General features: G+C 42.5%; 1 protein-coding gene across 3 annotated transcripts in view; it reads right to left on the bottom strand.

The window, feature by feature from the left end:
• Positions 1-15,908, bottom strand: part of RBKS (ribokinase) — a 100,111-nt gene that overhangs the window by 7,225 nt on the left and 76,978 nt on the right. For 2 of the 3 annotated variants that reach the window (XM_047067710.1, XM_047067707.1), the window contains one exon: positions 134-1,110. The exons of the other annotated variant lie outside the window; for it this stretch is intronic. In XM_047067710.1, the coding sequence (XP_046923666.1) occupies positions 937-1,110 (174 nt within the window). In that variant the 3' untranslated portion in view covers positions 134-936. Of the gene's footprint in view, positions 1-133; positions 1,111-15,908 lie in introns of those variants that run through there. 3 annotated transcript variants of the gene reach the window in all.

Genomic DNA, 15,908 nt, shown 5'->3' with positions numbered 1-15,908 from the left:
GCAAAGAGAGAGGGGAGAGTGAGAATCCCAAGCAGGCTCCGCACCATCAGTACAGAGCCTGATGCGGGGGCTCGAACTCACAAACCGTGAGACCATGACCTAAGCTGAAATCGACTCAGACGCTTAACCGACTGAGCCACCCAGGCATTCCCCCACGTTTACATTTTTTAAAAAATCAGTTGCTGACCCTTAAACATTGAAAAGATTTCAATAAACATCCAGACTTCTGGCTTCTCTTGCAAAACAGAAGCTTTGACAACTCTAACACTGAATGTCAGCTGTCCTTCTTAGGAACTGCTTGAGGTCCAATTTCTTGTGCCCTCTTCCCTCGTTTAACATTCTCTGCTCTGGAGCTTAAGTTCTGGAGAGACAAATGAACAAACAGGTGGGTAATAACTGATATGCACAACAATGAAGCAGGTGGAGAGAAAGAGGGAGTTGTTGGTGTTGGGTAAAGGGTGTCTAAGGGAGGCCTTTGATAGTAACATTTGCACACGTGAGGGAGTAAGGCACATCAACTTGTGGGGAAAGAGTGTTCTAGGCAGAGGGCACAGTAAGTGCGGAGGCCCTGAAGTGGTTTGAGTTGGGTAAGGAGGCCAGTGTGAAATGAACATAGAGGGGAGAATGGGCGGAAATGGCATGGGAAGGCAGAGGGGTGTAGGATATAGATCATATAGGACCTTGTATACTGACTCTGTGCTGACCGTTCGTGGAGCCTGGAGCCTGCTTCAGATTCTGTCTCTCTCTCTCTCCCAAAAATAAACATTAGAAAAATAATTTAAAAATAATGAAAGCTTGAGTATGACTTCATAAATGAACATATTTGCAAAGAACAGAGAAGAGGATATTTTATAGTAAGCTGCTAGCTAAGAGTGGCCACCCCCTCCCCCAAGTACATTTTATTTCCAAGTACATTTATTTTAGGGTTAGTAGCAATCAAAACAGATCAAGTGGCAGGTCTTTTTTGTATGGATAAGATGACTGTGTTCCTGCAGCCTGGACGCTGACTGCTGCGATGAAATTGGCTCTCTTGAGCATTTCTTCCAAGGACAGATTGGGGTAGTAAGCCAGGTAGAAGGCCAGAGCCCCCACAAAACTGTCACCAGCACCCTGTAATTAAAAGCATAGTTGTGGAGATAAGCATGTAGTCACCTGTTGCCCAAACTGTATTTTAACAATATTTAAGTACACTTTTTGATGTAGAAGATTTTTAGGTAAAAGGATAGTACAGAGGTTTCCATACGCCCCATATCCAGTTCTGTTGTTCGGTAACATCTAGTATTATGGCACATCTTTCATAATGAATGAAATGGTATTGATATTAGCTGAACTCCATACTTGATTTGGATTTCACTAGTTATGCTTAATGTCCTTTTTCTGTCCCAGGATCTCCTCCAGGGTACCCTATTACATTTAGTTGTCATTTCCTTAGACTCTTGTAGGCTGTGACAGTTTCTTGGACAGTGTTTATTTCTGTTTTGAGTCTCTACTTTCTAGAATTGTTTCTAGTTTGTTTCTGTTTCGAGTTTCGAGTTTTGAGGACTGGTCAGATGTTTTGTAGAATATACCTCAGCTGGGACTGGTCTGTTTTTCTTACAGTTAGACTGTGGTTATGGTTTTTGGGAGGAAGACCACAAAGGTGAAGTATCATTCTCTCATCACATTGTATCAAGGGTATATACTGTCAATGTGACTTGCCTCTGATCATGTTAATCTCAATTACTTGGCTAAGGCAGTCTTTGCCAGGTTTCTCCACTGTAAAGTTACTTTCCTCCCTCTTTTCATGCTGCACCCTTTGGAAACAAGTCACTAAGTATAGTCCACATGTAAGGGGTAGGGTAGAGTATTATTTGGAATGCTTCTCTGTGGGAATTTTGTCTTCTCCCCCCAATTCATTACATAATTATATCTGTATAAAAGACCCATGAACTCATGGGTCTTTTGAAAATTTTTAAAAATTTATTCTTTGGGCTATAATCTAGTACTGCATTACTTCTTTGCTCAAATTGTAAGGGACTCTTTCAGTTGGCTCCTGTGTCCCTTTAACATACCCCATGGTTTTGTCTTTTGGGTGCTTTACTTTCTGATACTATAAGATGCTCCAGGCGCATCTTGTATATTCCCTGCTTTAGTTCTAGAATTAGCCATTTCTCCATTAAATGGATGCAGAAAAGTGGGGAGAGCTATGCAGATATTATTTTCAAACTAAATATAGGGACAAAACAGTTTCTTTCCATTTTCTCTGAAGCTCCAAAGACCTGATTTGATAAAGTACATTTACAGACCCACAGAAATAGAAAACACCAAAGAAAGTCTTGACTTCCACCTTCAGGCAGGGTAATACCTAGTCATGTGTTCATCTAACAAATGTATTTAAGATAACTTAAATATGATTATACAGTCTCGCTTGGAAAACCATTTTGAAATAGCTTTCATGGTCATTTTCCAGTTTTTTTCCCAGTTTGTTGTTCCTTAACACCCAAGAGTTTTCACGACAGATCTTGAGGCTATACTTCAGCCTTTGTAAAGAGCCTTGGCATGCAAGATTGTTCCAGATGCATATGCCCAGAACAGTGATGGACACTAGTAAAGGGGTAAAATCCACTGTGGATTAAATGCTAAGTAGTGTGGCAGAATCCATAAATGCTATTGGATGCTAAGAAAGAGTTTGAAGAAAGCCTCCCTGAAGAAGGGAGTTCTTATAGATGACACAGATTTATAGAGAAAGAAGGCCTCAAGGAACAAAGACACAGAGGAGGAAGGAACAGAGTGAGCTCATGAGACAGTGAATGGCTTTAAGGAGAATGACATTTCCCCTTGTTTACATAGATAAAGCAGGCAGTATTCAACTTGCCAAGCAGTCATAGTAATGCAGGTGTGAATTCGACACTTCCCTTCCTCCCATAAATGTTTTCTGAGTGCCCAAAATGTGTCAGGGGCCATGCTAGATGCTTTGCAATTGTTTATGTCAGTCCTTCCTGACGGAAACAATGGAGAGAGATATGCTTTTTGCCTTCCCTTAGTTTATAGCATAGCAATGCAATGGTGTTGATATTTGGTTTTCTTATTTACAAATAATGGAGGCAGTCTTTCCTTTATGTAACTTTTATATTATTGCTTAAGCTTATTGTTACAAGCTTATAATATTTTTCCAAAAAAATTTAAGGGAATAAAAATATTTCATGGATAGATAAGTCATGTTTCTATATCTCCCTCACCTTTAACTTATGTAGCCTGACCAAAGCAAAGGCACAGGGCTGAGGGGAAACGTTCTAGCAACACTGACAGAAATCAGTTATATGTATTCCTGTTGGCTGGTGGGGTATTTAGCTGCAGACCAGATCTTTAAGAAAGTATAAAAAGCATTGTTCTTATATCTGAAAAGGCTATTGAAATAATTTAAATTGCTTCCCATTATAAAAAAGCCAGGGAAACACAGTGTCTAGTAGAACTGTGTGTGTTGGAAGCATTATTTAGGTAACAGTGACTTTCAGAACTTGATTTCCTTTCATTCTTAGAGCTACACTGTGTTGGTAGAGACTGCAAAGGTAAGCTGTTCCTGTATTAAAAATAGTTTCCCCACAAAGAAAACTCTTCAGCTAGATAGCTTCACTGGGAATTCTAGCAAATGTTTAAGTAAGAAATAACACTAATTCTATCCAAATTCTTTCAGAAAATAGAAGAGTCAAGGAAACACTTTCCAAGTCATTTTGTAGGGCCAGCATTAGTGTGATACCAAAACCTGACAATGACAATTCAAGAAAAAAACAAACAAAACAGATCAATACTCTGCAAAACCTTAAAAAATTTTAGTAAACTGTGTGTGTGTGTGTATCTCATGAACAATAGGGTTCATCCCAGGAATGCAAGATTAGTTTGACATTAAAACTACTTACATTTAAAACTAATTAACATTTAAATAATCAGTGTAGTTCACTTTTTTAAAAAAAACTTATAATTTTAGTAGCAGCAGAAGCATTTGACAAAATTCTACATCAATTTATAACAGAAATTCAGCAAATTTGGAATAGAAGGTATAACTTGATCTTCTTGGTAAAGGGCATTTATGAAAACTCTATAGTCAACATCATACTTAATGAGAAAGACTGATGCTTTCCCCTTGATATTGGAAACAAATCAAGGATGTCTATATTCATTACTTCTATTCAGCATCATACTGGATTGCCAGCCAGTGCAGTAAGACAAGAAAAAGAAAAGAAAAGGCATGCGGATATGAAAGAAGTAAAACTCTTAACAGATGCCATAATCACCTATGTAGAAAATCCTAAGAAATCCAGCAAAAAAGTAGATTTAGCAAGGTAACAGGACACAGGATCAATTAAAAAAAATCAACCGTGGGGCGCCCAAGTGGCTTAGTGGTTAAGCGTCCAACTTCGGCTCAGGTCGTGATCTCAGGGTTCATGGGTTCAAGCTCTGTGTCAGGCTTTGCGCTGACAGTTCAGAGCCTGGAGCCTCCTTCAAATTCTGTTTCCCTCTCTTTCTCTGCCCCTCCCCCGCTTGTGCTTTCTGTCTCTCTCAAAAATAAATAAACGTTAAAAAATCAATTGTATTTCTTTCTTTTTTAAAAATTTACATCCAAGTTAGTTAGCATATAGTGCTCTAATGATTTCAGGAGTAGATTCCAGTGATTCATCCCCTAGGTATAACACCCAGTGCTCATCCCAACAAATGTCCTCCCTAATGCCCCTTACCCATTTAGTCCATCCCCCCTCCCACAACCCCTCCAGCAACCCTCAGTTTGTTCTCTTTATTTAAGTGTCTCTTATGTTTTATCCCCCTCCTTGTTTTTATATTATTTTTCCTTCCCTTCCCTTATGTTCATCTGTTTTATATCTTAAATTCCTCATATGAGTGAAGTCATATGATATTTGTCTTTCTCTAATTTCACTTAGCATCATACCTTCTAGTTCTAGCCATGTACTTGCAAATGGCAAGATTTTATTCTTCTTGATTGCCGAGTAATACTCCATTATACACACACACACACACACACACACACACACACACACACACATCTTCTTTATGCATTCAACCATGGATGGACATTGGGTTCTTTCCATAATTTGGCTATTGTTGATAGTGCTGCTGTAAACATTGGGGTGCATGTGCCCCTTCGAAACAGCACACCAGAATCCCTTGGATAAATACCTAGTAGTGCAATTGCTGGGTTGTAGGGTAGTTCTATTTTTTATTTTTTGAGGAACCTGCATATTGTTTTCCAGAGTGGCCGCACCAGTTTGCATTCCCATCAGCAGTGCAAAAGAGATCTTCTTTCTTCCTATCCTTGCCAACATCTGTTGTTGCCTGAGTTGTTTATTTTAGCTATTCTGACAGGTGTGAGGTGGTATCTCATGGTTTTGATTTGTATTTCCCTGATGATGAGTGATGTTGAGCATTTTTTCATGTGTCTGTTAGCCATCTGGATGTCTTCTTTGGAGAAGTGTCTATTCCTGTCTTTTGCCCATTTTTTCACTGGATTATTTATTTTTTGGGTGTTGAGTTTGGTAAGTTCTTTATAGATTTTGGATACTAACCCTATATCTGATATGTCTTTTGCAAGTATCTTCTCCCATTCTGTCGGTTGCCTTTTAGTATTGCTGATTGTTTCCTTTGCTGTGCAGAAGCTTTTTATCTTGATGAGGTCCCAATAGTTCATTTTTGCTTTTGTATCCCTTGACTTTGGGGACATGTTGAGTAAGAAGTTGCTGCGGTCAAGGTCAAAGAGATTTCTGCCTGCTTTCTCCTTGAGGATTTTGATGGCTTCCTGTCTTACATTTAGGTCTTTCATCCATTTTGAGTTTATGTTTGTGTATGGTGTAAGGAAGTGGTCCAGGTTCATTCTTCTGCATGTCGCTGTCCAGTTTTCCCAGCACTATTTGCTGAAGAGACTGTCTTTATTCCATTGGATGTTCTTCCCTGCTTTGTCAAAGATTAGTTGGCCATATGTTTGTGGGTCCATTTCTGGGTTCTCTATTCTGTTCCATTGATCTGAGTGTCTGTTTTTGTGCCAAATTATATTTCTATAGAGTAGCAATGAAGAATAAGGAATTTGAATTATCCAGACATACTACTACAATGGCATCAAAAATATGAAGTAATTAGGGTTAAATGAATCTGTGCAAAATGAATGAATATGTGCAAGATTTATACACTCTTCCTGCGGAAAGCAAAAGAGATTATAGAAAACAAATGGTGAGATCAACCATGTTCATAAATTGGAAAACTCACCATTGTTAACATGCTAGTCCTTCCTAAAATGATACATAGATTCAGTGTAATTCCAATAAAAATCCCACTTGGCAATTTTTAGAAATTGGTAAACTGATTCTAAAATTTATATGGAAATACAAAGGACTTACAATAGATAAAACAATTTTGAAGAAGAACAAAGTTGGAGGATGTAAACTATCTGATTTCACGACTTACCATAAGATATAGTATCAGACATATCAGAATAAGATATCAGACAGGGAGATATTGATGCAAAGATAGACATGTAGATGACTTGAACAGAAAAGAGAATCTGTAAACAAACCAGCAACTTATTTTTAACAAGGTAATTCATTGGAGGAGAGGACAGTCTTTTCAACAAATGGTGCTGGAAGAAATGGATATCCATATGGCAAAACATGAAACTTCACACAATACACAAAAATTAACTCCAAATGGGCCACAGACCCAAATATAAGAATTAAGCAACAAAACATCTAGAAGTAAATAGAGGAGAAAAATCTTTGTAACCCTGTGTTAGGTAGATTTCTTAGGATACCAAAAGCATAAGACATTTAACAAATTGATAAATTGGACTTTATTAAAATTTAAAACATTTGTCCTTTAAAAGAATACCAAAAGACAAACCCACAGACTGGGAGAAAATATTTTTAAAACATATATGTGATAAAGCATTCTAATATTTCAATAGTACAACCCGAAAAGACAAAAACCCCAATAAAAATGGGCAAAATATTTGAATAGAGACTTTATCAAAGAAGATTCACAGATGGCAAACAAGCATATAAGAAGATGCTCAACATCATTAGACCTAGGGAGATGCAGATTAAAAACACAATGAGGGCGTGCGTGGGTGGCCTCAGTCGGTTAAGTGTCTGACTTTGGCTCAGGTCATGATCTCATGGTTCAAGGGTTCGGTCCCTGCGTCAGGCTCTGTGCTGTCAGCTGTCACAGAGCCTGTTTTGGATTCTCTGTCTGTCTGTCTCTCTCTCCCCCTTCCCTCCGCCTCCCTCTCTTTATCAAAAACAAATAATCATTAAAAAACAAAATAAAACACAATGAGATAATACTAAATACCCATTAGAAAGACTACCTTAAAAAGAGTGAAAATACTGGCTTTAGTTCCAGTACTCTTATTTGTTGTGGGAATGAAAAATGATACACTTTGAAAAATAGTTTGGCCATTATTCAACATATACTTATCCTATAGCCTAGCAGTTCTATTCTTAGCTATTGAAGATAAATGAAAGCATATATGCACATAAAGATTTATATGTGACTGTTTATAGCAGCATTATTTATAACTGCTCCACTTGGCAATTTTCCATTTGGAAACAATCCAGATGTCCTTGAACTAATGAATGGGTAAAAAAATTGTGGTACGTCCATGTAGTGGAACACTACTTAGCAACAGAAAGGAGCAAATTGCTAACACAACATGGGAAGAATCTCAAATACATTATCCTAAGTGAAAGAAGCCAGTCACAAAAGACTACATACCATATTGTATGATTTCATTTATATGAAATTCTAGAAAAGGCAAAAGTATACCAACAAAAAGTGGCCAGGGGCTGGAGAATATCACCTCCACAGGGGCTGCACAGGGAACTTTCTGGAGTGTTAGAAGGTTCTATAGTTATGATTGGTGGTTAAATGAGTCTACATTGTCAAAACTCATTGAATCATACACTTAAAATGGGTGAAATCTTATGTATGAAAATGATATTTCAATCAAGTTGATCTTTTAAAAGGCAGGGTTGGGGGAGTGGGGGCACTGAGTCATGCAAGAGTATAATGCAAAGTTTGAAAACTTTGGCAATATTTAAGTGCTCTGGGCTTACTACGGATTTACACTCAAGTGCATGGTTGGGATCATTATTGAGACTTACTGTGGGTCAGGATTAATTAAGTGTTATAATTGGCATATTGGAACCTATGCGGCCTTATACTGTGAGCCCTAATTCTACCTCTGTTCTTTCACTATAAATGTTTCTCTTCTAGTGGTATGGCTTTGAAGTCACATAGATTTGTATATGAATCTTGACTTTACCACTTACTAGCTCTGTGACCTTGGGAAAATGAATGTAAATTCTCTGTGACTTAGTTTTTTCATAAATAATGAAATGACTAACATCTCGTAGGGATTTTTTGAATCTGTCATTCCTTGCCTCTCAGTTTTCTTACCCAATATCAATTTACAGACCTCTCAACACATGTTGCTGCTTTACCTTTCTACCCTAGTCCCCTGACCTCTATGCTCTTCTGCATGCCCATTGTATTTCCCTGCCCTCCCCGCACCCCACTTTGTTCTGCCACATCCCCGTTCCTCTGTGTCTAGTTTGAAAGCACAATTGTGTCAGTCTTCTCTATCTTCTCATGGCTTTCTGCAAAACCCCTTTCCTTCCTTTCTTTAGAAGGGCCTGCTCCCTTATGTTTTCTCAGGGTAGCCCATTTTGCCACAGCTACTCAAAAACACCTTGATAACCTATGTGTTCAACCAAAAATCCCCATAAAAATTCAGTTTTCTATTTCCTGTTTGTCTCTGTAAATAGTGAGGTATAGATTAAATGTTCAAGTCCACATCAAAAAAGAAATCTGCTTGCAATTAGGTTGACCCATCCACAAATGCAGAAGTGTATAATTTATAGAAGGGATGGATAATGGATGTTAACGATCACTTGAAAATTTATTAAAGAATCCACGAGTCTATACTGGTTTTATTTTATTTTTAAAAATTTTTTAATATTTATTTTTTGAGGAGAGAGAGGGGGTGGGAGGGTCAGAGAGAGAGGGAGACACAGAATCTGAGGCAGGCTCCAGGCTCTGAGCTGTCAGCACAGAGCCCGACTCAGGGATCGAACTCACGAACTGCAAGATCATGACCTGAGCTGAAGTCAGACGTTTAACTGCCTGAGCCACCCAGGTGCCCCTATACTGATTTTAAACAGATAAATGAAAAAATAAATAATGAAGAAGGGAGAACTTCCTTAAAATAGAATGCCAATTAGTAAATGTAGAAGTGTGAAAAATCACCGCTTTGCAACTGTCATAGTAATAACTGATTCAGGCAAGAATCATCAATGGATGCATTAAAACTGCTGGAGTAAGGTTTGATGAGGACACAATATTTACAAGTTTGAACGTATCTCCATACAGATTTCCTATTAATAACAAATAGCTCTCTAGTGGAGAAACCTGGTGGACGTCACCTTGATGAAGACAGCAACAAACCAATATGACAAACTGCCATCGCATACTCCCGAGTGTGGGGTCTCAACAAGGACGTAATGTCACTTGTGCGGTGTTTCTGCCTACAAGATTTACTAACTCGGATCATGGGGAAGTGCTGGATAAACCTATATTGAGAAAAATTCCACAAAACAACGAGCCTGTGCTTTTCAAAACTGATCAACATCATGAAAGACAAGGTTGAGGACCTGTTTCATATTAAAGGAGCCTAAAACATCATGGCAATTAAATTCCTTAAATAATCTTGGATTGTCTCCTGGACTGAAAAAAATTATAAAAAACACTACTGAGACATTATTGGATTGTGCATATAGGATTATTTCAGTGTTAAGTGTCTTGACTTTGATAATTATATTGTAGTTTTATTATGTCATTGTTCCAAGGAGATATATCCTGAATTAGTAAGAGGTAAAGAGTCATGATGTCTGCAACTTATTCTCAAATGGTTCATCCAAAAATAAAAAAGCATATTTATGTACTTTGAGAGGCAGCAATAAAACAAATGTGACAAGGGGTGCCTGGGTGGCTCAGTCAGTTGAGCGTCCGACTCTTGATTTCTTTTTTTTTTAATTTTTTTTTTCAACGTTTTTATTTATTTTTGGGACAGAGAGAGACAGAGCATGAACGGGGGAGGGGCAGAGAGAGAGGGAGACACAGAATCGGAAACAGGCTCCAGGCTCCGAGCCATCAGCCCGGAGCCTGACGCGGGGCTCGAACTCACGGACCGCGAGATCGTGACCTGGCTGAAGTCGGACGCTTAACCGATTGCGCCACCCAGGCGCCCCCGACTCTTGATTTCGACTCAGGTCATGATCTCATGGTCATGAGCTCGAGCTCTGTGTCGGGTTCTGTGCTGGGTGTGAAGCCTGCTTAAGATCTCTCTCTCCCTCTCTCTCTGCCCGTCCCCTTCTCACAAGTTCAGTCTCTTAAAAAACAATGACAAAAACAAATGTGACAAAATGCTAATAACTGGTGAAACTCTGTAGAGTATATAGGAGTGCTATAACTTTTCTGTAAGTAAGCAAACATTTCATTCAAATGTTTTTTTAAAAAAAATTTTTTTTAACGTTTATTTATTTTTGAGACAGAGAGAGACAGAGCATGAACGGGGGAGGGGCAGAGAGAGAGGGAGACACAGAATCGGAAACAGGCTCCAGGCTCTGAGCAGTCAGCACAGAGCCCGATGCGGGGCTCGAACTCACATACCGCAAGATCGTGACCTGAGCCGAAGTCGGACACCCAACCGACTGAGCCACCCGGGCGCCCCAAAATGTTTTTAATAAAAGAAATTTTACTAAAGAAGTTTTAAAAATCCACATCAGCCACTCTTTATGAATTTACAAATGAACCAATTTCAGCCTGTGAATAGTTTCCCTTTTTCTTAATTAAATGGACATCTACTCCAAGCCAGGGTGAACTGAATTGAGAGGTGCTCCTTCCTGTATTGAGAATACTCATCTCATCAAAGCAGTTTCCCTTGCAACTAAGGCCTAGGCAGTGACATCCACCTGAATGTCAAGGGGACTGATGGAACTTTTTGGCTGTGACAATGGCCGCAGAAAAACTGAGTTCCAAGATGTGAGTGGCAGCACTGTGGTGACAGCATCTAGGGCCTTATCCCAGTACCACAACTGGTCTGTTGTTTTCAACCAAGAACCTCGATTGAGGTGATACCCATATGTTAAAGTCTGATGAGAGGTCAGAAATCTTGTCTAGTTCTTTCCTTGACTCCTCAGAGTTCTATAATCCTTAAAAGCATTATATGCTCAATTAATGACTGCTGATGGGCCAGATCTCAGCTACCTTCTCACCAGAAGAGACATGGCAGGTGGAGGGGTGTTTCATGTTCTTCTTTACAAAGAGGGCAGCAGCTGGCTCTCTGAGTCCCCAGACACAAAGAAGGAGGGAAATTCTTGGAGGACAGGGGCCGTGAACTCAAAAGACACGAAGACCAGCAAATACTACCTTGAAAATCACATTATATCCAATGATGGAAAAGCTCTTAGAAATGTAAGCATGAAAGGGGTACAAAGGTGAGTACTGCTTAACCTTCACAGAGGAGAAGGGTAGGGAAGGGAGTGATCTTTTATCGTTTGCTCTGCCTCAGGACGCAGCAAAGCTGGGTGCTTCCATACACACACGACTGGCCTCATCTCATCTTTACAACAACAGCCTCCTGCCCCCTGTCACACTTGAGGGGACAGAATCTTAGAGACATTAGATAATTTGTCCAGGGTCACACAGCTAGTATGTGGCAGAGTGGCAGCTTACATCCGGCCCCAGTGGACTCCGTGCTCTGTTCCTGTTACACCACAGAGTAACCGTTTGTGGAGGCAGGGAGAGAAGGAAGGAAATCACCAAGTTCAAAAGAATCTCTCTCCCTACTATCTCCTGTACCTTTGTCCTTCTCTTAGGACACTGTACTGGTGGCTGTTTTGTGTATAGGCCCACAGTCTGGACAGTCTGAAAACTCTTTGAGGACAGAGACCACATCGCTGTCCCCTCCGTCTCCCCCACTGCCTCACCCTGTGCTTTGAGTTGACCTGGCCTGTTGGACCTAGTTCCATTGTGTTCTTTTCCTGTGATCTCTTCCAAGGTGGCCAGATGACTCACTGAACTACATGTGACTTTCTTTCGTGTCAGTGAAAATGGAGGTTAGGTTGCCACAGCCCAGAGTTATTTGAGATTCATTCTCATTGTTGAATCTATTTATATCACAAGGCTTTCAAGTGCCAATAAATTCCTCGGCTGTTGATTCACATCTTCAGTATAACTATTTTTATACACTGGTATGATTTTTTTTTAATGGAAAGTACTTTAAAAGTGGAAGCTGCATTGTATCACTTTGATTTTCCTGTAAGTAAAGTACTTTCCAATCAATCATTCTTGGAATAATGGAACAGTTCTCATTGATACAACATGACGGTTTTAACCTTTTACTGAAAATTATTTTTGTGCTAGAAGGGGTCATGGCATAATTCGTCTTTCTTCAACAAAAACACCCAGGTGGCTACCGTTCGTTGCCTTCTCGCAGCGATTTCCTCTTGAAGAGCCGCTCTTACAGGATGGATGTGGCATTCCGAGGTTCCTGCTCTCCTGAGGGCCTTTGCACTCCTGGGTCTGGAGACGTCCTGGTCTGTGGTACCCATGGAGGCAGTGCAGTGAAAAGAGAGCCAGACATGGCTTGTGGCGCACCCGACCTTCCAGTGGGGTGGGCGGGTGCAGGGGCCCAGGCAATCTGCGGGGCTGGTGGGGTAGGTAGCAGGACACTCCTGAGCAGCTAGTAAGAGGTCCCCAAGGGGAGAATCTGAGAGGTGGGAGCCAAGGGCGGCACCCCAGAGTTGGGGTGTGGGGTTGGGGTGGGCAGCCTTTGCCCCTAGTGCCTGAGGCACTGTTGCCTTCAGGAGGTTGCTGCTCATTTCCCTTCTGCTCCCCTTCAGACCATCCTCTCTGTCTGACTGTCCCAACTCTCTCTTCCCTCCCACTGCCCCTTGCCCGCCTGGAGCCCTTGGCTATGACCAAGGGTCTGTTCCCTCACCTACCAGCTCCCATCCAGTCTCTGAGGGCCCTGCACTCCCTCTCTCTCTCTTTTCTTTAATGTTTACTTATTTTGAGAGAGAGTGAGTGAGAGAGTGGAGGAGGGGCAGAGAGAGAGGGAGAGAGAATTCCCGCTGCCAGCGCAGAGCCTGATGCAGGGCTCTGATTCACGAACCCTGAGATCAGGACCTGAGCTGGAATCAAGAGTCGGACTCTCAACGGACTGAGCACCCCGGGGCCCCAGGGCTCTGCTCTCTTGACGAGAGATGGGGGCGGGCTGATAGCTCCAGCTCATGGAGCTGGCAGAGGTGCCTGAAAGTGGCGGATGGTGCCACCACAGCAGAGCACACCCGCATGTTGAGCCACGTCCAGGTGGTCTACGTTAGCTCCTTTGTCCCAAGTTCTGCTCAGTCAGGCTCTTGGCTGTGCGCTGTGCGAATCATTGCCTTTCTTTCACCAGAGCCTGTAGAGAGGTAGGCGTGGTTGGGGCTGCAGTGTATGGTGATGCAAGGTGGCACTGCACAAGGGCGTCCAGGTGAGGGGGTGACCATGGGTCCACAGGCCACGCTCTGCTCATCAAGCTGTGTGCCTGGCCAAAGGGGCACCTTCTTCTAATTTGCACAAAGTGCCATGGAGGTTGGCAGCGACACTGGAGGGTCCTTATTTGAAAACTGAGGAAACTCGGATTCAAGGAGGTTAAATAACTTGCCCAAGGGAAAAATAAAGGTGGTAAAGGGCAGTCAGGAGTTGTTCCAAGGACATCTGTGTGGACATCCAGCAACAGAGCAGGTGCGGAAGCTATTTTGGGAGAGAGAGATTGGGCTTTTGGCTACTGCTTGAATTTTCCTATTTCCCCACGGGAAGGCTTAGGTTTTCTACTGCAGTGAAGAATGACAGGGAGGGGAGAGTGGAGACGGTGAATCTCTAATGACGTCCCTCTGTCCAGGATCCCAGTTTCCTCAGTGTTCTTGGGGCAGGAGCCGGTAAGAGAATGGGACCTTGAGTTGCCCTGGGCAGGTGTGGGGGAAAGAATTTCAGGAAAGACCATCTCAGATGAACAACCAGATAGTCTAACCTGGCTAAGGAAGGAGGGGAGGTCAGGAGGGAGTCAGCAGGTCAGAAGAAAACAGAGGGAACTAGGAGGACAGTGAGAACAAGGGCAGGAGAAGAGGTGAGAGAGCTGGTTGTGGTCAGAGCGTGGGACGTGAGGCTTATTCCCACATAATGGGAGTGGTGCAGGTATTAGCCATTTCCTGGGAGTCTCGTGGAGGTGGGAGGCTGGCGTGGAGGTGAAGAGTCACTGGAAGTGAGGGCATCCTCATGGCACTGGAGTCATCTGATAGGATGACTGTAGGATGGGGTGGAGGGAAGAATGGTGGTGGAGATGAACGGAATGATCAGGAAAGGAGGTCCAGGCATTGTAAGTAAAGTGCATGGGCCTTGACGATGCAGGACTCTCTACAGGAGGGTCGAGGAGGGAAGGCTGGAAGCTGCGGCCAACGGGCTTTGGGATCAGGAGCAGCTTTCACCTGCAAAGGCCGAATGGGAGTCAAGGATGTAAAGGAGCTTATTTAGGAGGAATGGCAGCCGTAGGGCTTCCGTGGAAGGTTTAGGAGGGGGAGAAGCACAGAGTGGCAAGGGATCCTCCTGGGTCCCGTGTCTCTCTGACCCTCCCTTGTCTCTGTCATGGGGCCCTTTTCCTTCTCCTGCACTAACAATATTGGTGTTCCCTTGCCTTCTGTCCCCGGCCCGCCATCCCTCTCATTCCCCACAATTTCCAGGGTGCCTCTACTGCTGTGTGGTTAGTTTCAACTGCTATCATCGTGATGAGTCCTAAGTCAGTACCTTTAGCGCACCCTCCTCCGTCTCCAGATTCACATATCTAACTACCCCTGAGTCTGCTTAGCCAGCCTCACGTCCCCTGCAGGCAACTCTAACTCAACAGGCCCAAACTGCGCTCACACCTCTGCCGGAACACAGGCCCCTTCTTGTCCTTTCCACACTGACAGTCTGGGGGTCTTCTGCATGTCTCCTCCCATATAACTAATGAGTCACAGGTTGCCAAGTTTAAATCCTAGATGTTTCTCAAGTCTATCCTCTCATCTCCACCCTCTCCTCCCATCATCCTACTTTCTGCTCCCATCACCTCTAGAGGACCACACGACTCCCTGACTAGTCTCCCTGCCTCCAGTCCGGCCCCTTCCAACCCAGCCTCCACACTGCTGTAGTCCTTGGAATGTTTCTCATCTTTCTTAGGATAAAATTTCAGCTCTTCAGCATGGCACGTGAGGTTCTCTAGCACACTCGCCCGGTTTCACGTCTTACACTTTCCTGTTCACCTTTGGCATCTTTGGTCTTCATTCATGGAAATGTCTCGCTTGGACTCTTCCCTAGATTAACTCCTACTCATCTTCTAAGACTCCGACAAGGTATTAACTTAGTCATCACGTAGATACTGACTGGCACCACATATACAGCCCTGTGTTTTCCTCCTGCATGCTCCTGCCCTCCTCCTTAGTCTTCATCCCCTCAAACCTCCATCCCCTCAGACCAGCACAATGCGGGTTCACTGCTGAAAAACGTGTTGACCGAATGGAGGACTGTCTGGAGGGCGGGTGCTGAGTGATCAGGCGAGGAACACACACTGTCCCAAGAATGCCCTGTAGGAGGGATGACAATGAGACAGACTTGTGAAAGTCCTGGTTTGCCAAATTCTAGTTGATAGAAAAGTGGACGAGTTAGAAGGCATGACGGCTATTAAGTGTGGTTGGGAAAAAACCCCATGTGATGAAAATCCCCAAGGTACAAACTTGTCAGGCGGCTCCAACAGATCCCAGACAATCTTGCAACAATGATGTCATCACGAGGCT

The sequence above is a fragment of the Lynx rufus genome, unplaced genomic scaffold, assembly GCF_022079265.1.
Source record: "Lynx rufus isolate CCGP_SWC_20201006 ecotype Redwood Valley unplaced genomic scaffold, mLynRuf1.p SCAF_8, whole genome shotgun sequence".
NCBI classification, from domain to species: Eukaryota; Metazoa; Chordata; class Mammalia; order Carnivora; family Felidae; genus Lynx; species Lynx rufus.
This window is presented reverse-complemented; position numbering and strand designations above follow the sequence as displayed.